At 45.7% G+C, this 21137-nt stretch overlaps 2 protein-coding genes across 6 annotated transcripts; one reads left to right on the top strand and one right to left on the bottom strand.

Annotated features, from left to right (window-relative positions):
* Positions 1-1380: 1380 nt before the first annotated feature.
* Positions 1381-9697, bottom strand: RANBP1 (RAN binding protein 1). 2 transcript variants are annotated; one of them, XM_083373293.1, is made up of 6 exons: positions 9242-9697; positions 6704-6840; positions 5824-5981; positions 5384-5512; positions 3222-3287; positions 1381-1764 (listed from the first exon to the last, which is right to left on the bottom strand). In XM_083373293.1, the coding sequence occupies exons 1-6, from the start codon at positions 9680-9682 to the stop codon at positions 1640-1642; spliced, it is 1056 nt and encodes a 351-aa protein (XP_083229419.1). In that variant the 5' UTR covers positions 9683-9697; the 3' UTR covers positions 1381-1639. The 2 variants fall into 2 exon arrangements, with proteins under 2 accessions (XP_083229419.1, XP_083229420.1); XM_083373294.1 differs by having other exon boundaries at positions 1381-1761.
* Positions 9698-9761: 64 nt separating this feature from the next.
* TRMT2A (tRNA methyltransferase 2 homolog A) lies at positions 9762-20108 on the top strand. Of its 4 annotated transcripts, none has more exons than XM_083373251.1 (12): positions 9762-9885; positions 11112-11708; positions 12716-12824; positions 13673-13854; positions 15411-15525; positions 15748-15863; positions 16512-16623; positions 17245-17367; positions 18216-18291; positions 18652-18768; positions 19228-19324; positions 19569-20108. In XM_083373251.1, the coding sequence occupies exons 2-12, from the start codon at positions 11125-11127 to the stop codon at positions 19849-19851; spliced, it is 1914 nt and encodes a 637-aa protein (XP_083229377.1). In that variant the 5' UTR covers positions 9762-9885; positions 11112-11124; the 3' UTR covers positions 19852-20108. The 4 variants fall into 4 exon arrangements, with proteins under 4 accessions (XP_083229377.1, XP_083229378.1, XP_083229376.1 ...); XM_083373252.1 differs by lacking the exon at positions 9762-9885 and adding an exon at positions 10276-10321; XM_083373253.1 differs by lacking the exon at positions 9762-9885 and having other exon boundaries at positions 11112-11243; positions 11413-11708.
* The last annotated feature ends 1029 nt before the right edge of the window (positions 20109-21137 follow it).

Raw genomic sequence — 21137 nt, 5'->3', positions numbered from 1 at the left:
GTTTTATAGCCACGCTCTCCATGTAAGTGTGTAAGCCGATGTTTGTCAGCCTTGGCAGCCTGAAGATGTGGATTTCAATCTCCCAGCTAAACTGGCTGGGAGATTCTGGGATTTGAGGACCCCCCACATCTTAAAAAGTGGCCGAGGTCGAGAAACACGAGAATAAGCCGACACGGAGAACTAGGCCAGGCGTTCTCAATTTATATGCAGGACAGACAACCTTGTGTTACTTTTGGGGAGCCGTGTACAGTCAAGAGAAATGAGTTAAAAAGAGGGAGTGCATATTGCAGAATATACACACTCTTGAGAAAGCCTGAGTTATATTTTTTTTTAAAAAAAAATCTCTGTCCCCTCCATTCCTGAAGACCAGTTATAATCCATTTTGCCATGACAATGGAAAGCGACAATGTAACTTGGTTGGATGAGCACGGCCCGTGGTTATGGATGCAGCAGCTCATCGTATAAACATTTTTGGTCTCTCTGGTAAAGATTAAGGACGTCCTAGGAATCTTAATAAGATAATCTTTCAAGTTATCAGTGACAATGAGGAGGGAGCCCCCAATGAGACATTTTGTTACCCAAAAAGTTTTATCGTTAAATGAGGGAACCCCATCCTCGGCTAACGGACGTAAATTCAGAGATCAGTGCTTTTTCCTGGTGTGTGTGTGTGTGTGTGTGTTAAGAAAGGTAATTTTTGTCACAACCCAAAAGTTATCTTAAAAAAAAAAAGGGAAATTCCCCTCCTCCCCCCACCCCGTTTCCCCAAAACACACTTATGAAAACGCTATAATCCAGACAGCAAAGCAACAGAAAATATTACGCGCCTTCATACCTACATGGAGTTTATATTGGAAAATTTTTACAGAAGGAACTAGACTTTTGTCCTGTTTGCACAGAAGAGCCTGTCCAGATTTTGCTTTGCAGAAAAAAAAAGGCCATTGAAACCAGGGTTGTTTTTTTTTTTTAAATTGCATTCGCTGGACATCTCCCCCTTTTGCTAATAAGTGGAACGATATTCTTTCTGCCTTTCTGGATGGCTGCCGTCGGTCAAAAGAAACCACGACGTTTTGAAATACACCACAGGCCTTTTGTGGGAGGCCATTAGATTCTAAGGGGACAGTGCCGTTTATAAATCTGCACGAGAACACTCCAGGTCACTCAAACCTCAGTTATAAGGAAAGGAATCTTAGCGTAACATTTCTTCAGTCATTACAACATTCAGCCACGAAGCATCAGAAACATCGTTAATTCTTCCCCCCCCTTCCTATCGGTAGAATTCAGTTACACTATACCTCACCTGAAATATGCACTCAAACATATAACCCAAGGTAACAAGGGGCAGCCACACGAAGTGTATATAGAAACCCTGTCCTTTTCACACCGTTTCCAAAGCTTTATTTATTCTCTCCTGGAACACTATAAATAAGTATTTCCACTATGGAAAAGAAAGCGTTAGCACAGTACATTTTCATGACTGGGGAATGGATCTTTTCGTTTTTTTTGTTTTCCAAAAAAGGGCAGAAGCTTAGAAAAAAAACAAAACAAATCAGAATACAGTTCTTTTATAAAGTCCCTTGTAAAAATTAAGAAAAAAAAATTAGGAAAAAGAGGAAAAAAAAAACACAAGGCCCAAAATGATTTATTGCTTCTCTTCAATCTTTTCCTTGTCTTCTCTCTTCTCCGATTCGTTGCACTCGTCCTTTACAGAAAGGTCTTCTAGTTTTTCAGCAATTTTATCAGCGCTACCGTTTTTGTCTGTTTCTGCTAAAAAAAGTGTTGGGTGTAGACCGTTAGCAATTAATAGGCATTAGCGGGAAACACGTTTATGGAATGCAGCAGGAAAATATTTGTCTTTGTTAATAAACGTATGACTTGAGTCTGAACTGCAGATAAGAGAGACAGGCCCCAAAACTGAACGTAACCTTCGGTTCAAATACATACATTACAAAAAAAAAAAAAAAAAAAGAAAGAAAACCCATCTTCCAATATAGTTTGCCTGAGTGCCTAAGGAGGATTACTTGAAATTTTCACCGTTAAAACTCTGTTCGGTATTAAACGTGATGTGCCAAGACGGTTTAAAACAGAAATCCACAAGGAAGGAAATGTTTTGTTTTGTTCTGGACTGCTACTCTCGCAGGCTTAAAAAGCACGGTGACTACTGCGGTCACGCGCAGAGTGAGCCTGCCGATAACATGTGAAAATGGAAAGCCCATTGAACAGAATGTGGGTGGCCTCAGCACCTCGGGGTTAATGAAAGCACAAAAAATATTGCTTCATTTATACGGCTCTCAAGTCTCCAAGCAATTGGCTCCAGTTTCCCGCCATACTCAACCATTCTGTCTATTGTAGCTAAAGGTAGCTGGTTTCCTAGACACAAGTAGCCCTCAACTTAACGACAATTCTTCCATCGCTAAGCAAAGGAGGTTAAATGAATCACCCCCCCCATTTTATGACCTCCTGCGTCAGTCATAAAGTGAATCGCACGGTTGTTAAGTGAACACTGACGTTGGGACTCCATTGAGTTTGTTGGAAGCTGGCTAAAAAAGTTGCCAATACTGGCCGTGTGATCCCAGGATACTCGTAAAGGCACACTAGCTGCCAAGCGCCCTAATTTTGAACATGTGACCAGGTGGATGCTGCAATGGTTGCAAGTGTGAGGACTAGTTGTAAGTCAAGGGCTACTTGTCTCATGTTGAATCTTGGCCCACCGACTTTTTATTCAATTTGGCCAACGATACTGGAATATTTTCATAACAGTTGAGCTATAAACCATAAAAAGGCAACTGAGATTAAGTACCGATATCCCCCAACTCAAATTCTGACTGTTATTTCCTACAACTAAATGCGAAAGCATGGATGATTAATGACAAAAGAATTCTATTGTTTCTTTCCCAATACGGAAAAATAAAGAAGCAAAATCAAGAACTGGCACAAAACGAGTATTAAATGGCAGGGCAAGTGAGGGGAACAAAATGTCCTTCAGGTAATTCAGAATGCAGGATTCCCTTGACCAAATCAGATGCACTATTTCCAGCATGCCTACTGTAGGCAACCCATACCAAAGCCTATATACACATCCCACACACTTCTGTAAAATATGTGGTGGAGACTTTATCTCTCTTCCCTACTTGTCTGACTGATCGGGGACTTCTGCAGAAATGCTTCAAAAATCTTGATGGTAACATTCCTTGTTCGGAAGCAAGCCAACACAAATATCTTACCTTTCTTTCCCTTTTTATCAACTTCGTTCTTACATTCTTCAAATTTCACTTTGAATTTCTGCGCGTCTGTTTGAAAGAAGAAAAAAAAAAAGGCAAGAGAAGTGTTGCAGTGGATTTAAGCCGGCAACTGTTAAGACACGTAGGAAAGCACGCGCGCTTTCGTCCCGAGGCTACGGGTTTCCGGCCAAATTTTCACCTTTCGGAGGCCCTAGCACCATTTTTGACGGGAAAACAAGTTCCCTGAGCCAAGGATTAAAGCAAGCCAGGGTGAGGTCATGGCAGGGTGAGTGGATTTCTATACAAGCCAAAATTGTGAACTGGTATGGCAGGAGAGGCTACAGGAGTGGCCGCTTGAACTCACTGTCATCTAGCACTGTGAATACTTCATTCAGCGGGGGGGGGGGGGGGGGGAGCTTTGCAACTTCACAGGCTGAGGCCGGAGAAGCATCTCTCCCGAGTCCGTATTCGCTTCGTTCCTTTGCAAAGTTCTGAGATATTGGTAGTCCTCAACTTGCAACCATTCAGTGTCGTGACCAGAGTTGCAAACAGCAGTGGAGTTGACTGATGACTGTTTTTCACACTTAGGAACGTTGCAGCAGCCCCACGATCAAAAACCCAGATGTTTGACAACCGACGCATACTTATGACGGTTGCAGTGCCCCGGGGTCATGGGATGCCTTTTCATAACCTTCTGACAAGTAAAGTCAAAGGGGAAGCCAGATTCACTTAACGATCATGTTGCTAACTTAACAACTGCAGTGATTGATTTAACAACTGTGGCAAGAAAAGTTGTAAATTGGGGCAAAGCGCTCTTAACTGTTTTCTCAGCGAGAGATTTTTTGGGGGGCTCAATTGTGGTCGTAAGTCAAGGACTGCCTATACATCACATCATCTATAGACCTCTAATACGTTGGACTACCTCCTTTCTGGCTTAAAAACCTGAGTCTCCTCCTGGCACCCTGAACAGATTCCTGGAACAGTGTGAGTTTTTCCCATCATTCCCTAGACCAGGGGTAGGCCGCTGGGAGAGATCATCCGTAGCTTCGGGGTGAAATATCATCAATATGCTGATGATACCCAGCTATTCATCTCCACCCCGAACCAACCCAGTGATGCCCTTGATGTGATGTCCCGTTGTCTGGAAGCGGTACAGATTTGGATGGGAGAAAACAGGCTTCGACTCAACCCGGCCAAGACTGAGTGGCTGTACATACCGTCATCTCGTTTAGTCCAAGAGGTTCCATCTCTGACTATAGGAGGAGAGATGTTACCTCCCATTGATAAAGCACGCAATCTGGGCGTCCTCCTAGATTCACGACTCAGTTTTGAAGATCACATTGGAACCGTGGCTAGGGGGGCATTTGCCCAGATTCGTCTTATATACCAATTGCGCCCCTTTTTGGACCGAGATGCCCTACGTACAGTCACCCACGCACTCGTTACCTCCCGTATTGATTACTGTAATGCTCTCTACATGGGGCTGCCCTTGAAGACCACCCGGAGGCTTCAGCTGGTGCAGAATGCAGCTGCACGGGTTGTGATGGGAGCTTCCCGATACTCCCATATTACACCCCTCCTGCGTGAGCTGCATTGGCTACCAGTTGCCCTCCGGGTGAGATTTAAGGTGCTGGTACTTACCTTTAAAGCCCTACATGGCTTAGGTCCGGGATACTTGCAGGACCATCTGCTGCCGGGAACAAATTCCCATCGTCCAGTACGCTCACACAGAGAAGGCCTCCTCAGGGTACCGTCAGCTAGGCAATGTCGGCTGGCGACCCCCAGGGGGAGGGCCTTCTCTGTGGGAGCACCAACCCTATGGAATCAGCTCCCCCCTGAGCTTCGGATAGCCCAAAACCTCCAATCCTTTCGCCGCGGCCTCAAAACACACCTGTTCCACCAAGCTGACCTAGACTGACAGGCATTTTAATTAATTTATATTTAGTATTTTTAATTCATTTTAAAATTCTCTAATTTTTTATTGCACTGATGTTCTCAATTTTCATTTTATCTTGATTTATGTACTTATTATATGTTTTATTGTGAGCCGCCCTGAGTCCTTCAGGAGTTATAAAAGAGCCAAGGTTGCCTACCCCTGACCTAGACCACAAGGAGAGAAAGACCACCTTTTTAAAAGCCCAATTTCTCCAAAACAAGTAACTTACTTTCTGCATTTAAAAACCGAATTGCCAGAAGTTCTGGTTTCGGACTCTCATCTGCAAAATCAGCGTGTGTATTCCACACCCAGGCCCGGTCACTCCCAGCGTTGGGCTTCAACTCCATTACAGGTGTGACTGGAAGCAAGGAAGGAGGGTGGGGGGAGGGGGGGAGAAGAGTTAGGCACAGGTAATACAGCAAAAGATGACACAAACTATCAAAAAAATGTAACAATCTATACAAGCAATCTTATAAGGCTGTGGAAAAACCAGCATGGAAGATCAAGTCTATTTAAAAAATAACAAATGTGCAAATTGTCCATTATCTGTATTTAAAATATTGTTGAATATATTTCAGAATGTTATCGCTGTTATTCAGAGTTAAGGGTTTGTTGTTACAATACCAATTTATGGAAGAATCGTAAGAAGAAGAATACTAAATGACATACTGTAGTGATTAGCACAGATTTTTAGAGTTTTATCTCTCCTCATTAAGAGGCGGATGGTCCCCTTCTCTTTGTGCTTCAGGAGTTTCACATCCCCAGTGCCACGTTCTTTCCATTCTGGGAGGTCATTTTCTGATGCAAATCGGAAAAGTTTTGCTCGCCTTCATGAAAAAATAAAACGCAAACCAAAAAAAAGGAAGAGAAATTAATAGCAACTAATATGCCAGAGATTATACTGAATTAGGAAGTTTTTGTATCACTGAGATAACTAATTTCTAATTTCAACTAATTTTCTTCAACAGACAACACAAACTTGAAAGTCATACTTGGATAAAAGCCTCTGGAGAAACTCCATTGAAATAAAATGCCTTTAAAATTTACTTCCTGGATGGCTAAGTCAGTTTCAGTCAGGTACAACGGAGTTCAAAATCTTTTTTAAAAACGCTTTTAAATTAAGCTTCATGATGAGATAAAATATAGAAGGAACAAAAGTTAGGAAAATAAGAAAAGGAGAGAGAAACACGCAAAGACAAAAAGTAATGGTTTCTGACTTTCTTCAGTGCAACAGACTACAAAAATAATACATTGACCTTTTACATTTCCAAACCTTAAAAGTGCGTGCTCATGCTACTAGTGCAAGTGAGAATACACACTTGCCAACTGTTTCTGCAGCCTGGCTGCAAACCCCTCATGGCCCATTGGGTTGGGGACCCCGTCCTAGAGTTTAAACAACCCATTTTGCTAAAAGTTAAGCCTGCAGACCTTCACATTTCCCACAAAAATCGGGACTTCAGTTTTACACCTGGAAAGTTTGCTCTTACACTTCCCTGAAAGTTGAGAGAACCTGCTAATTTAATCGTGGAAAGCTTTGGCTTGAGCTTACATCTTGAAAAGTTCTTCCTCATCTTCCTCCAGAGTTTTGATCTCTTGCTCAGGAAGAGAAACGATGGGCTCAAACTGTGGGTCATGGTTAGAATCATCTGCATTGTCGGTTGCTGAGTCATGCTCCTCATGTGCCTCCTGCAGAGTTAAGAGAAAGGCATCAAAGGCTTGCTAGAGAAGATCATTTCAAAGAGTTACGGTAGACGTTCTCATACACACACCCATCTGACTTTCGGAGTTCAAAAATCTCACAAGCAGAAATCTTCAAATCATGTTTTTAGTTTATCACTTTCTAAACTTTAGGAAAAAAAATCAGTGCAAGCTTGCAACACCACTAAATATAGGTATATATGATGCTCCAGTGACATCCCACCATACTAAAAATGTGCCCTAAATGGGTGGTGAACATTATTATTATTTTAATTCCATTTATATCCTGCCCTTCTCCGAAGACTCCAGGGCGGCTTACAAGCTTAGCAGTAGCCTTCATTCTATGTATATGCCTGCTTATTAGGGCTTTCACACACACCCCCAAGCGGCATTATTACAAAGTCAGCTTAATTGCCCCCAACAATCTGGGTCCTCATTTTACCTACCTCGGAAGGATGGAAGGCTGAGTTAACCTTGAGCCTGGTGGGATGCGAACCTGCACTGATTGCAGGCAGCTGGTGTTACTTAAGGAGCCATTAGCCCACTGCTCCACCAAGGAAGGAACGCCACCACAGATTTGTGAAAACAGTATAAAAACATCAATAAAAGGATGCTAACTGTCCCAAAGAACTGAGGCATTATTCAGGAGTCTTTGGCAGTGGTCAGCAGAGAAAATAAAAAGTATAAACAAATTATGTGTTCCCTTGTTTTGTACTTTAAACAGGTGTCAAAAACTTAGAATGAGAACAGATTAGTTGGAATTTGATGGCTACTATATAAATGAGGATTTTAAAACCTGAAGGTTTTCCTTCTCCAAAACTGAACCTTATCTGCATTTTATGTTGTGCTTGAGGGAAAAAATACATCCTTCAAACAAGTAACGATGCCCAAAATGACTTTCATACATTGCAATTCTTTTTACAGCAATCTGGTTTGCCAAAGGCTGAAGGCCCACAAAGACACCTGCTTTCTTTACATTTCCAATCATGGAACCCGAAAATCAACGATTTAAGGGATTCATTGTTGTTTGATTAGCCCAGCACTTCTCAAAGGGTGGCCTGGGGGGGGGGGGTTCCCCAAAAGCCTTTGCTGCTATAGATAGATAAGATATAGATATATAAATGCACTAGGATAGTAGTAGGTGGCTGAAATTCGGGGTGGGGGTGGGGGCAGGAGAACAGTGTTGAATGCTCCGACACTGGAAGTTTTTAAGAGGAGACTGGACATCCATTTGTCTGAAATGGTATAAGCTTTCCTGCCTGAGCAGGGGGTTGGACTAGATGACCTCCAAAGTTCCCTTCCAACATCATCATCATCATGGTATAGGCTTTCCTGCCTGAGCAGGGGGTTGGACTAGATGACCTCCAAGATGCCTTCCAACATCATCATCATGGTATAGGGTTTCCTGCCTGAGCAGGGGGTTGGACTAGATGACCTCCAAGGTCCCTTCCAACATCATCATCATGGTATAGGGTTTCCTGCCTGAGCAGGGGGTTGGACTAGATGACTTCCAAGGTCCCTTCCAACATAATAATGATAATAATAATGATAATAGTAATGATAATAATAATAATAATAATAATGATGATGATGATGGCTCAGAATCACCTCGTAGGGGAGATGAGCGCCATGAAAACATTACAATTATTCATTCATTTAATAAATAGTAATTATCGGGACGGTGTATGGAAGGCTTCCGGGGGAAACAATAAGCGGGCATCGCTGGTAGGGGGGGGGTCAGGGATGGGAAAGACCCCCACCCCCCCATCGTGGGGAAAGGCCCCCCCCCTTCAAGGGGGGGGGAGGTCCGGACTGCCACGCATGAAAACCCCCTAGAACAGGGGTCGGCAACCTCGGCTCTTTTATGACTCGTGGACTTCAACTCCCAGAATTCCTGAGCCAGCTATGCTGGCTCAGGAATTCTGGGAGTTGAAGTCCACGAGTCATAAAAGAGCCGAGGTTGCCGACCCCTGCCCTAGAAGATCAACCCGGGGCTTTTTTGGGGGGGAGGGGGGGTCAGGGTTGCGGACTCTTCCCGCCGCTTCTCAACTCCTCCTTCCCCCCCCCGGCCAGGGGGAGCACGTGGGAGGGCGGAGCAAAGCACGAGGCCGCAGGGCCCGGGACTGCAACTCCCCGAAGGTCCGGTCGCAGCCGGCTAGGCAGGGAATGCTGGGAAATGAAGTCCCAGGCGGCGCGAGGGCCTGAAGCGGAGGGGGAGCGCTCCCTGTGTGTGGGGGGGGGAGGGGATTCGGTGGGGTCCCTCACGCGAGGCCGAGGCTCCTCCAAGACCGCTGAGGGAAGGCCGCCCCGCGCCTGAGGGGCCTAGCCACAGCGGCGGCGGCGGGAAACCTCCCTCCTCCTCCTCGGCTCGCCTCCCGCCTCGCCTCACCTTCGTCTCGGCCATGGTGGGGCCCGTCGGGCTCGCTCCCCGTCGCCGCACGGCTTCCCGCCTCCGCTGCTGCCCGCTCCCGCCGCGAGCTCGGTCGTTGCGCCGCCTCGGCTCCGCCCCTCGCCGCTCAGGCCACGCCCAGCGCGGCCCGCGCCGCCGCAAGGCCTGACGGGAACGTGGGCCTAACCTCGACGGCCGCTTCTTAAAAAAAAACACACACAAAAAAAAAACCCGAAAGAAAGCAGCGGCCGGCCTCTTGTCGCCGTTCTCCCCGGCCCGCCGGTGGGCAGCGGACTTTCCTGGCGTGAGGGAGGAGAGGAACGGCCCGCTTTCTGAGCAACGCGGGAAGGCCTCGCGCGCTTCCCGCCCGCCTTCCCGTCGGCCCTCGCGCGACCGGGCGGCGACGCGCAACCTTACGCACGGAGGCGCGCGCGTGTACATACGGGGATTTATTTATTTCCCCCCCCCAGCCCTTCGGGGGGGGGGGGTAGGAGGAGGGAGGGAGGGAAGAAAAGCCGGAGCGAGGCAGAGCGACGTCGCGGGCGCGTTGCGTCGTGCCGGCTCCGCCCCTTTTCCGCGCCTGCGCTGTGCCCCGTGGGAGTTTGGGACTGCTCGTCTAGTGGGCGAGCCTGGTGGCGGCCGAGGTGAGTGGAAAGCGCCACGCGGGCTTCCTTAGGCTTCTGGCCGAGCGTAGGGGCGCCCCTGCAACCTTCCCCAGCCTGGCGCCCTCCGGATGCAGATGGATTGCAAATTCAGCAATGCGACGGTTAGACGGCGCTAGGTTGGAGGACTGCTGCTGCTGCTGCTGCGCAGGGGGTTCTGGGGCATGTAGTTTTGAAACCCCTTCCTCAAAAGCTCCATCTTGGGCAAGGCTGGAGTTTTTCCCTCGACCTTTCCCGTTCGTTTCTCCACCCTGGGAACTTTAAATGGACTTCAATTCCCAGAATCCTTCAGCCGTCATTTCAATACAAAGCAGAAACTTTCAACCTCAAACCGGAAATAGCACAGAACTAAATAAAAAAAGCACGGTCGTGGCCAAGTCTGGCTGAAGCTGGGCATCACAGCCGCTCGCTTTTCCAGGTTTTCAAAAATAGACTGGATAACCCGTTGGATTGGGATGGGAGGAGTGGGTTGGACTAGAAGACCTCCGAGGTCCCTTTCAGCCGCATGTTCTTCAGATCTTCCTGGATCAAATCCACAGCTTTCTGCTTGCTTGTGTTTTGCTGCTAATCTGGTTAATGTTTTGCCAGGATGAGTTTGTTACAGTGGTCTCCTGTTTCCTTAGTGCAGGGGTAGGCAGCTTTGGCTCTTTTATGACTCGTGGACTTCAACTCCCAGAATTCCTGAGCCAGCTGGCTCAGGAATTCTGGGAGTTGAAGTCCACGAGTCATAAAAGAGCCAAGGTTGCCTACCCCTGCCTTAGTGCTTCACATAGAGTACAGCTATTAAGCCTTGCAGCTAGTTAAAGCTGATTTTTATTAAAGGTATTGATTTTTTTTTTAAAAAATATTTTTAAAACATACCTCTCCTAGAGCAGGGCAAGCCAGTATTTTAATAATCCATCATAATTTAGTTTATTGAATTTATATACCGCCCTTTTCCCATGGGACTCAGGGCGGTTTACAAAGTATTTAAAAACGTCCATACAATACAATAGTTAAAAACAGTTAAAATAATTAAATTTAATCCCTGAACAAATATAAAACCCCATTTTAAAAACTCACAGAGATTCTCTTACAATCCTGACTACTCAGGATTAATTGTGGCTTGTTACAGTTCATATTAGGCTAGTTTTGCCTAAAATGTCATTTGGGTCAAGGTTGAATGTAAGTCGACCCTGTTATTTTTTATTTTTATTTTTGCTTTACAGAGTGGCTGAAAGAATGGAAGGCAACGATGACGACGTGGGCTCGGTGGATACGAAAGCTGCCACCCCGGAATCCGTGGTCCCAACCCAAGAAACTAATGCGGGGAATACTTCAGATACTTCCGGCATGTACAGGTATATTAAAGAGGACTTGTTCACTTCAGAGATCTATAAGGTCGAACTTCAGAATCTCCCCAAATACATTGGCTTTAACGAAGTCAAGAAATTCCTTTCCCGGTACGGGCTCAGCCCGCATAAGATAAAATTGATGGGGAGACAGACGTTCGCTTTTGTCACCTTTAAGAGCGAGGAGGAAAGGGACAAAGCGATGAAAGTTCTCCACGGGGTCCGCTGGAAGAACCGGAACCTGAGTGTCCGCTTGGCCAAACCAAAGGCGGATCCCATCTTGAAGAAGAGGAGGCGAGAGGAAGGCGCCGAAGAGGCGTCGGCCAAGCGTCCTGCTTCGTCAAAAGACGGCGAAGAGGAGCCTTTGAGCAAACAGATAGCCGACGTGGTGACGCCTTTGTGGACGATCCCCTATGAAGACCAGCTGGTGAAGAAGCAGCAGCAGTGTCGAGAAGTGCTGGCGAAACTGACCAGGTAATTTTCTGTTCTGGAAGATTCACTTTATAACTGAAACCACGGTGAACTCCTCCAGTTCCAGCTCGTGGAAATGGCCGACGCCATTTCGTTTGTTCCACGGTTTACAAAGCAGGGACGTGTCCCCTGATGGCATAATTGGACTGAAGTGTGGAAACTTTGGGGTTTGTGCTGGGGAGAAGGGGTGGACGTGGAGCTGACAAACGCACTGCCTCATGGGAAGGTTGCCTCATGGTGAAAGGCTGGGGAGGATTTTGTCCCTTCGTGGTTGCAAAATTGGCCTATCACACAACCTCCAGCCCACGGGCGTCCATAACCATCCCATTTCCTTCTTATTTGGGGAAGCAGAATACAGGTAGTCCTTGACGTACGACCACAGTGGAGCCCAAGGCTTCTTTTGTTGAACAAGAGAGTTGTTAAGTGGGTTTTGCCCCATTTTACGACCTTTTCTTGCAGCCGTTAAGTGAAAAACTGCAGCGGTCAGATTGGTGACACAGTTGTTCATTGAATCAGGCATTGCTCATCGGAAGTTCACAAAACGGGAATCACCTGACCACCCCCCCCACACACACACACTTACGACCACAATTGAGCCCAAAATTTCTGTCTTTAAGCGAGTTTAAGTGAGTTTTGCCTCATTTTATCACCTTTCTCGCCAGAGTTATTAATTGAAGCTGGTTCCCCCGTTGACTTTTGCTTGTCAGAAGGTCCCCAAAAGGGGATGGCACGATCCCGGGACAATACAACCGTCGTAGAGATAAAATCGGTTGCCGAGCGTTCGCATTTTGATCACGTAACCATGGGGATGCTGCAACGGTGGTTAAGTGTGAAAAATGGTTTGGATTTTGGGCTCGGGAAAACGGGGACAGCTGCCGCCACAGCTTCCCCTGCTTTAAACCACCACTTAGCCAGGATGCTTCGTGATGGGGCCCCTGGTTTTGGTTTTTTTTTCCTTTCCTTCTCCTTCCTTATCTCCAGTAAACCTTTTTTGACCTTTTTGTTTTCAGGGAATTGGGGAACAACAACCGAGCGCTGCTCCCGTGGTTGTTCCTGCAAAAGGAGAAGCACGATGGGCTTTGTTGCTCTTTGGAGGAAGTGAAGCCATCACCCTTACAGGTCAGGCATACCGGGAGCTTTGCGCGATACCCGTTTAGTCAAAGTCTGGGAGGAAGTAAAGCGCTGGACGTACCTTCTCAGCCTTGCTCTTTGCACTGAGCAGCTGCTAAGAAGCGTAAAGGGTTGAATGAATCAAGTTACAACAGCTCATTTAGTGACCGTTCGAAGTTAGAACGGCGCCGCAAAAAGCAACTTAAGACCATTGCAGCATCCCCATAGTCGCGTGATCAGAATTCATAACGCTTGGCAACTGACTCGTATTTACGACGGTTGCAGTCATCCCCTTTTGCAGCCTCACTTGCAAAGCTCACTTCACAAATGTCCTGCTTAGCAACGGCTCAAAATTGTCGTACGTCGAGGACCCTGAAAAAGGACACGTGGCCCAGATTCGAAGTTTCAACATCTCCCTTCCCTGCTTATGACCGCGTTGTGGATGCTTGGCAACTGCCCCCTTTTCTACCTCTCTTTGCAGCGTGATTTGGTCACGTGACTGCAATTAAAGCATGTTTTTGGGGCCAGAAACTAGCGTTTATTTCCGATTTCTGGCAAAACACACCCATTGCAGATAATGGGTCCTTTTCCCTTAACAGCTACGGTGACTCACTTGTAACGACCACCCACGTAAAAGATGGCAAAACCGGGTCAGTTGCGTGATGACCCTGCTTAACGACCGGCATGACTTATGACCATAATTCCAGGCTCCATTTAACAGTTGTAAGTCGAGGACTGCCTGTATTCTCGCGATGGGTGTGGTGGTCGCTCCTCAAGTTCGTTTTGTACCCTCCTCCCCCCCGCAAGGCAGCGTGCCCAACAACACTGTACTGAATGTTGCCTTGCTTTGCATTTAGACCGAGTACCGCAATAAGTGCGAATTTTTGATCGGCTTAGGCCCAAATCAAGAAGATAAAACGGTCGGCTTCCGCCTGGGCAAGTACAAGGGGGGTTCCTGTGCGGTTGTGGAACCCTTCGACACCATCCACGTTCCCACTGCAGCAAAAAAGGTGGTGAGGGCTTTCCAGGACTACATCCGGTGAGTCAATCTGCTCTTAAATCATTTTTTATAACGTTTCTTGTATGTGGGGTTTATAGTAATAATAATCATCATCATCTTTCCAAAATACATCAAGAAATTGCAGCTTCCTGCAATAACTCCAGCAAAACTACAAAAAAATTGCGCTACTTGGAATTTCTTACATTTTAAGGAGATACCTGGTTGATACCTAGGATGCTGGCAGCAACCCGTGTCAACCATTCGTGCCAGTCAATTTGAGTTGTCAGTTGACTTGAGTTTCATGTTTTACGAATAAAAGTTTTATAATAATAATAAGAAGAAGTAATAGTAGTAATAGTAGTTGGAAGGGACCTTGGAGGTCTTCTAGTCCAACCCCCTGCTCAGGCAGGAAACCCTATACCATTTCAGGCAAATGGCTGTCCAGTCTCTTCTTAAAAACTTCCAGTGTTGGAGCATTCACAGCTTCTGGAGGCAGGTAGTTCCACTGGTTAATTGTTCTCACTGTCAGGAAGTTTCTCCTTAGTTCCAGGTTGCTTCTCTCCTTGATGAGTTTCCATCCGTTGCTTCTTGTCCTGCCTCTGGGTGCTTTGGAGAATAGCTTGACTCCCTCTTCTTTGGGGCAGCCCCTGAGATATTGGAAGACTGCTATCAAGTCACCCCTGGTCCTTCTCTTCATTAATCGCTTCTGCTTTCGGTTCTCCAGCCTTGGCTTTTGTATGATAAGACGGATGTTGTTACAAGGCCCTGTTTTGCCTCAAACCACGTCTGTGGAACTACCTAGGACTTGAATGGCGAGGGTGATTTTCTTCCCCCCCCCCCATGCATCTACTTAGGCTGGAAGAGCAGACTTTCCTAAGGCAGGGGTTCTCAACCTGCGGCCTGCGTACCCCGGGGGGGGGGAGGCGATGTCACAGGAGTCAGTGAAGGCTCAAAAAAATGTTCCAATTTAAATCTTGAGTTACGTCTTGGGGGTCCGTGGCCATAAAAGGTATTTAAAGGGGATCTTTGGTAAAGAAAAGAGTGAGATGCACCAGAGATCAAAGAGGCATTGTACCCCACTTTAGAATATTTAGAGTATTTTTGGGGACATGCCCTGCGATCATGTCCCCAAACTCATTTCTCAGATCAGCTATCTTTATTAAGGTTTTCAACCGCCCAACGTCTCATTTCTCCTCTTTCCAGAATTAACAAGATTTTTTTTTTAAAAAAAATAAGCATTTATATAGCTGTGGAGTCTTCGGTGCTACCTGAGCTTGGATGTTTGCTTGCAGACACTTCATTACCCAACTAGGTAACATCAGTGCTAGAAGGGAGCGGGATTTGCTTTCTCTTTATATAGAGAGGCTTGCACTGTACACCTCTGAAGATGTTACCTAATAGGGTAATGAAACGTCTGCGAGAAAACAACCAAGCTCAGAGAGCACCAAGGACCCCACAGTTCAACTCCGAACTAAAACAATTCTCTTATCGGTATTTATATAGCCGCCTCTCTTACCTGGAACGCTGAGTAGGTCCCAATCAACAGTTGCACTTACTATGTCCTGAGTTAGTAATTAAGGATTTGTAAATTACAGGTCAACCTCTTACGGTGTTTATAGCCCAGAAACCTACGAAGGCCACTGGAAACAGCTAACGGTTCGTACTAGCTTGGATGGCCAAGTCATGGCAATTGCCTATTTTAACCCACAGGTATTAAACTTTGGTTTCTATAATAAAACATAAAGCTTTCAACACCTTTTTTTTTTATGTCTCAGGAAACCGCTTATTGTTCTTGGATTTGACGCCCAGTTTCCTCGGAGAAATGTCAGCTATGCTTCAGATGTTATCTTCGTGTTGCTTAACTTTCTTGAAAACCTGCTGTGCTGTTCAAGCCTCTAAGCATCTTTCTGCTTTTTTTTTTTGAATCTCTAGAAATTAAGCCAGGAAGAACGTGCTACATTGCAAACCTCTATGGCTACGTATTTCACAGAAGGTCCTGGGAAAGACAGCGGAATAACGTCTTTATATTTTGTAGAAGAAGGTCAGAGGTAACAACGAAAGATATTTTTCAGGGTTAACACAGAGACGAATTATTATTTTTTTAAAAGATAAAGGCAAGATCGGACATGGGGATACCGTCCCTCCAAGGGAGAAACTAGATTGCTATAAAGTACAGCTGAATTTTCAAAATGCTAAGCCAGTCAAAAATCTCAAGGTTCATTAAAAAATACTGTAGACTTAAGGGCAACCCAGCCTGTTTCCCATGATGGGCAGGCAAAGCCAAGAATATATATTTTTTTGTTTTATTTTACTGCCACAGTAATTAGTTACTGCCAGTACAGTCAAGAGAGGCTGGAAATAGATTGGAATAAAATGTTAACTGGTGGGATTTTTCTTCCTGGTTTGTCTTATTAGTCCTTCGGGAGCCTTTCTGAATAGCCCAATAAAATGGGAACGTTTTTTTAGGTCTTCCATCTCATTAAGAGGTGAACATTATTGGAGATTACTTAATTGTGCTGTTAATGTTATAACATTGAGCTGAAGAATCATTGCGTTAATAAGTTCCGAGAATCAGTTTAGATCCATTTTCTGGCCCTAATTTGTTCAATCCATAATCGTAAATAGTTGGGAGTACGATTTCCAGATGCAAGGGTGGACGTCACAAAACTCTGTTTTGCTGCTTGTTCCCTTTCTAGAAAATCACCAAATCGGGAAGATTTAATTTTGAACAACATCGCCGGTGACAAGTACATACAGGAAGACCTTCTGGGGTTAAAATTCCGGATTTCACCCCATGCTTTTTTCCAGGTAATTTTTCACGATGTGGTTCTTAAGCCTGGTTTTGCAGCTGGGATTATTGCCTGTTCTTTGGAAGTGAATTTTTAGGAAAATGGAGGAACTGCCTATTTTCCTGGGTCCCTCCCCACCCCCAAATAAATAAATAAAACGAGGACAAGAATTTGTGTCAGGATTAACTGTAAACCTCCCAGTGCATTAAAAGTTACACAAGCTGATAATAGCATCTTGAAGAATTGAAATAAAAGGCATACAGGCATTAAAAAATCCAAATAAGAGGCATACATCTGCGTTTTAAGGGCCTTCCTTTCTTTTGGCTAGCTATTAAATAAGTAAAAAAAAAATCAGTGCGCTATGATTTTGTACCTAAGTATTGGTGGGTGACGGAAATAAAAAGATATTGTGACTTTCTTTTAAAAATTCCATGTTTTCCTTATGATTTCTCCCTATGATCCAAATGTGGCTTTTACACTTTTCAATATGCAAAGCTCTATTAAAAGTTTTTCACCGTAACTTTAATTTGATGTTCCAGTTTGAGGGGAAGACAAATTTACTTCAACCCGCTGAGTTTTTTTTGCTTGTTCCCTGCTTTGTTAGGTGAGTTAGTAACAAGAATAATGTTGGACTTCACAGGTAAACACTAAGGCAGCCGAAGTTCTGTATTCAACTATTCAGGACTGGGCCGAAATTAACCAGGATACGACAGTGCTGGATGTTTGCTGTGGAACTGGATCAATTGGCATCTCTCTTGCACAGGTGAAGGAAGAGGTTTGCTTCCTATTTCCACGAGGAAGGGGCCGCAGAGATATCACAATCCCCCCCTCTTAGTATGTAGGCCTAGATTTACGACCACAATCAGGACTGTGAGTCCTTGTTATGCTCACAAGGAGAAACTCCTCTTCCAAGAAACAGGCAGGAACCAGAAGAAAAAAACAACCCCTTTTATTCTCACAGACCTGAGTCAAACACAGTCCACAGAAATTTGATCCTTAACACGTATGGTTGCCTTTGGCAACCAGCACCTCCCACACCTTCCCTTTTATAATTCAGCCAAGGTGTGGTTTCCTAATGCCTTCTCCTTTGCCTTTCGAGCCGCCCCATTGCATTCCTCTGTCCTACTCGCTTCTCTTGCCTGCGCTTTTGTGCATCCTGGATTTGTCCCAACTGTTCTTCATCACTGTCCAACTCAGGCTCCCAGCACAGCTGTGTCTCAGCCTGAGCACAAGTAGAGGGGCCAGGCTTCTCGTCCAACTGTAAGTCTTGGAGCTCCTCAGAGCCTTCCTCTGAGGCCCTTCCTCCTCATCTGATTCCTCAGACTCAGCTGCCCGATCCACTGGCTAGCAAGAAGCTGATCATCGTAAGGAATCTGCTGTCCCACAGACCAGAACTGGGCTAAATTCTCTTGTGTGTAAAGGTCCCTCTCTCCATATATAAACGTGAAATTCAGTGCAACAACAACAAAAACATTTACAAAGCAGAACAACAATCTTCTAAGGCAAAGTTGGCTTTGGCTGATCAATTCTCTGGCCTTTGAACCTGCACCCAATTTTGATATTATTATTTTTTTTGCCATTGTTAACCGGTTATTGCTTTTTATCCTGCAGAAAGTGAAGAAAGTTATCGGAGTGGAACTCTGCGAAGAAGCGGTTGAAGACGCCAAAGCAAACGCTCAGCTTAATGGTAAAATAATAGACGTCGACACTTCTCGCTCGTTTCCATCAACTCGAGATTTCTAGCAGAATTGAATGTGAGAATGGTATTCTGTTCTTACATACAATGCACTAGTGGTTCTTAACCTGTGGCCCCATGGATCCCACAGGGGGTCTGCAGAGGCTTGAAAAAATGTTCTTTGAATCTTAAGTCTTGGGGGGTCCATGGCCATAGAAGGTATTTAAAAGGGTCTGTGTGGAAGAAAAGGTTGAGAACCACTGCAGTACACAAACTCTGTGGATGTTCAAATGCAGATGAATTCTGGGGTGAATATTATATTTCTTAAGACATTAACGTACAATAAATGTGGTTTTTTTTTCCCTGTTTCAGGGTTGATGAATGTTGAATTGCACTGTGGAAAAGCCGAAGAGCTTGTCCCTCACCTCGTGAACACATTAGCGCTGCATAACACAATTACAATTGTGGATCCTCCCCGAGCAGGTCTACGTAAGTGTGTGTGTGTGTGTGTGTGTGTGTGTGTATGAGGGGGGACCCTCGGGCATTCTAGTAGAATTTTAAATTGCACAACTGTACAGGAAAATGTGCGGTAAGACAAAAAGGGATTGGTTTTGGGGAGGGGAAAAAAAACACGCCAAATTTGCTTTTTTGAGTTTGGGGGTGGGGGACGAAATAGAGAAGCAGCTGCAAAACGAGTTAGGGATAACTTGGAATGAAGTTGCGCCTGCATCTTCCTGGCGCAAAGGGTTTGCAGCGTTACCGTTGGCTCTTCCCTACTTTTGCTTTGTCACGGTGGAGTTGGAACATTCCCCCTTTCGGAGTTACTGTCCTTTTATTTGCACGTCGCCTTTTCTCTTTTGACGGGGATAAAAACTGCCTTCTCTTCAGCGTTGTCATCCTGGCAGCTAAAAGTCTCGTTCTGATGTTTATCTGGCTGTACTGTTCTAGATTCCAAAGTAATCCTCGCGATCCGAAAAGCCGAACACTTGAGAAAGCTTCTTTACGTCTCCTGCAACCCTCGAGCTGCTATGAACAACTTTGTGGAGTGAGTCTACAAATAATTAGGGGTTTCTCCCACCCCCACCCCACAAGTCTCAATTTGGGCTGTTTCCTTCGCCATCGTAGATTACTACGGGCCAATGTTGATTCAAGTTAGCCTCCTACGGCTGTGCAGAACTGAAACCCAGCGACGTGGGGAGCGTGGCGGGGAGCACAAGGCGGAGAAGCAGCCTCAGATATCAAAAGGATGAAGATTCATGCCGTGTTGTTGTTTTTCTCCTCTCCCACAGCCTTTGTCGAGCACCTTCTCACCGTGTGAAGGGCAGCCCGTTCCGGATGATCAAAGCAACCGCGGTAGATCTTTTCCCCCACACGATGCATTGCGAGATGCTTTTCTTCTTTGAAAGAATCGAGTATCCAAACAGCAAGGCAAGCAGTGTCCCTGCGGGCTCGGCAGAGATTTCAGATGCGAAACCGGCGGATGTTCCAGATGCGAGATCCCAAGAGGCAGCTTCCCCCGAGGCAGAGCCTGCAGACCCCCTCCCCAAAACAGCAACGGGGTCTCCCAGTTAGCAATTCTTCACAGAAGGGACCCGTGTTTTACTTCGTGGTCTTCAGCTTCTCCCCTTCCCTTCGTTGCCCACCCAGCTGCTGCTTAAGATTTGCAAAAGTACCAAGCTGAAGTATGTCAGGAGATTAAGGGGACTGTTAGAAGCAAAGGCCTAAAGAAGAGAACAATTTCAGACTGTGTCCTTTTCTCACAACGGCGTGTGTTTTGAAATCATGGAGCAAATGGGGCGAGTGTCCCATGTACCATATTAAAAGCCATTGGGTGCATCTGTGTTGCGTAGCTTTCTTTGTCCCTAACGTTATGACCAAAGTTGTATTTGCCACAATCTGGGTGATCCTTGGTGTACAATCATAATGGAGTTTGCCCATTACGGTCGCACGTCGCTTGGTTGTAAAGTGGGGGACCATGTGACATGTTGGTTAAGTCAAGGACTGCCGGTGCCAATTTCCACTTTGTTAAATGCTGGAACCCCTAGTTTGAATTCATGTGGTTAAGAGAACCTCAGAAAGACAGCACCCCCATAATAGAATAGAATATATGGAATGGAATAGAATTAGAATTAAAAATAAAACGGAACATGGAATGCAATAAGTAGAACAGGGCTTTTCAATCTTTTCACCCATTGTACCACATTTAGGATATGGCAACATCCAAGTAGCACCAGAAGCCTAGCAAGGTGTCAAAAACTTGTCCAAAAAAAGGAAAAAAGTGATGAAGTACAGGTAGTCCTCGACTTACAACAGTTCGCTTAGTGACTGTTCGAAGTTACAATGGCACTGAAAAAAGCACCCCCCAAGCCACAACCGAGCAAGACACCTGCCTGCCCGGCGGTGCTCTTCCTCCTGTCCGAGGTTTTCATTGTTGTGAGCATTTCTGTTGAGGATTAGCAGTGGGGGTGTTTGGTTTTTATCCTCTCCCCGTCTGCTGGGTGGTTGCAGCAGGCTTTGGTCACTTCACATGACACTGACCGTCATAAATCTGAATCAGTTGCCAAGCATCTGAATGTAAATCACAAGACCCTGGGGATACTGCAACATTCCAGCTGATTGGCGCTTCTGGGCTCAGCAGACACGCCGGGATTAGTGCCAAACTCCAGCTGGAGCCTGGTGCTTCCGCTGAGCCCCGACAGCTCTGCAGCTCCAGCCATTTCTTGCTCAGGCTTGTGCGGTGCTGCCGCTGGTTCAGCTCATTCTCCTCCCCCTGCTACCACTTTTCTAGGATGGTCACGTACCACCTGGCAGGTGTCAATGTACCACAGGTGGTACCTGTACCACTGGTTGAAAAGCCC

The sequence above is a fragment of the Vipera ursinii genome, assembly GCF_947247035.1.
Source record: "Vipera ursinii genome assembly, chromosome: 14".
NCBI classification, from domain to species: domain Eukaryota; kingdom Metazoa; phylum Chordata; class Lepidosauria; order Squamata; family Viperidae; genus Vipera; species Vipera ursinii.
Note: the sequence above shows the minus strand (reverse complement) of the source record. Positions and strands in the feature narration are given on the sequence as shown.

Coding starts and splice junctions, on each gene's coding strand:
- TRMT2A (XM_083373250.1), top strand. CDS start 11,044: ATGTCATTTGGGTCAAGGTTGAATGTAAGTCGACCCTGTTATTTTTTA. Junction 17,368..18,215: donor TTGGCATCTCTCTTGCACAG/GTGAAGGAAGAG, acceptor TTTATCCTGCAG/AAAGTGAAGAAAGTTATCGG. Junction 19,325..19,568: donor GCTATGAACAACTTTGTGGA/GTGAGTCTACAA, acceptor CCTCTCCCACAG/CCTTTGTCGAGCACCTTCTC.
- RANBP1 (XM_083373293.1), bottom strand. CDS start 9,682: ATGTACACGCGCGCGCCTCCGTGCGTAAGGTTGCGCGTCGCCGCCCGG. Junction 5,982..6,703: donor GAGGAAGAACTTTTCAAGAT/GTAAGCTCAAGC, acceptor TTTTTCATGAAG/GCGAGCAAAACTTTTCCGAT. Junction 5,513..5,823: donor AATCTGTGCTAATCACTACA/GTATGTCATTTA, acceptor CCTTGCTTCCAG/TCACACCTGTAATGGAGTTG.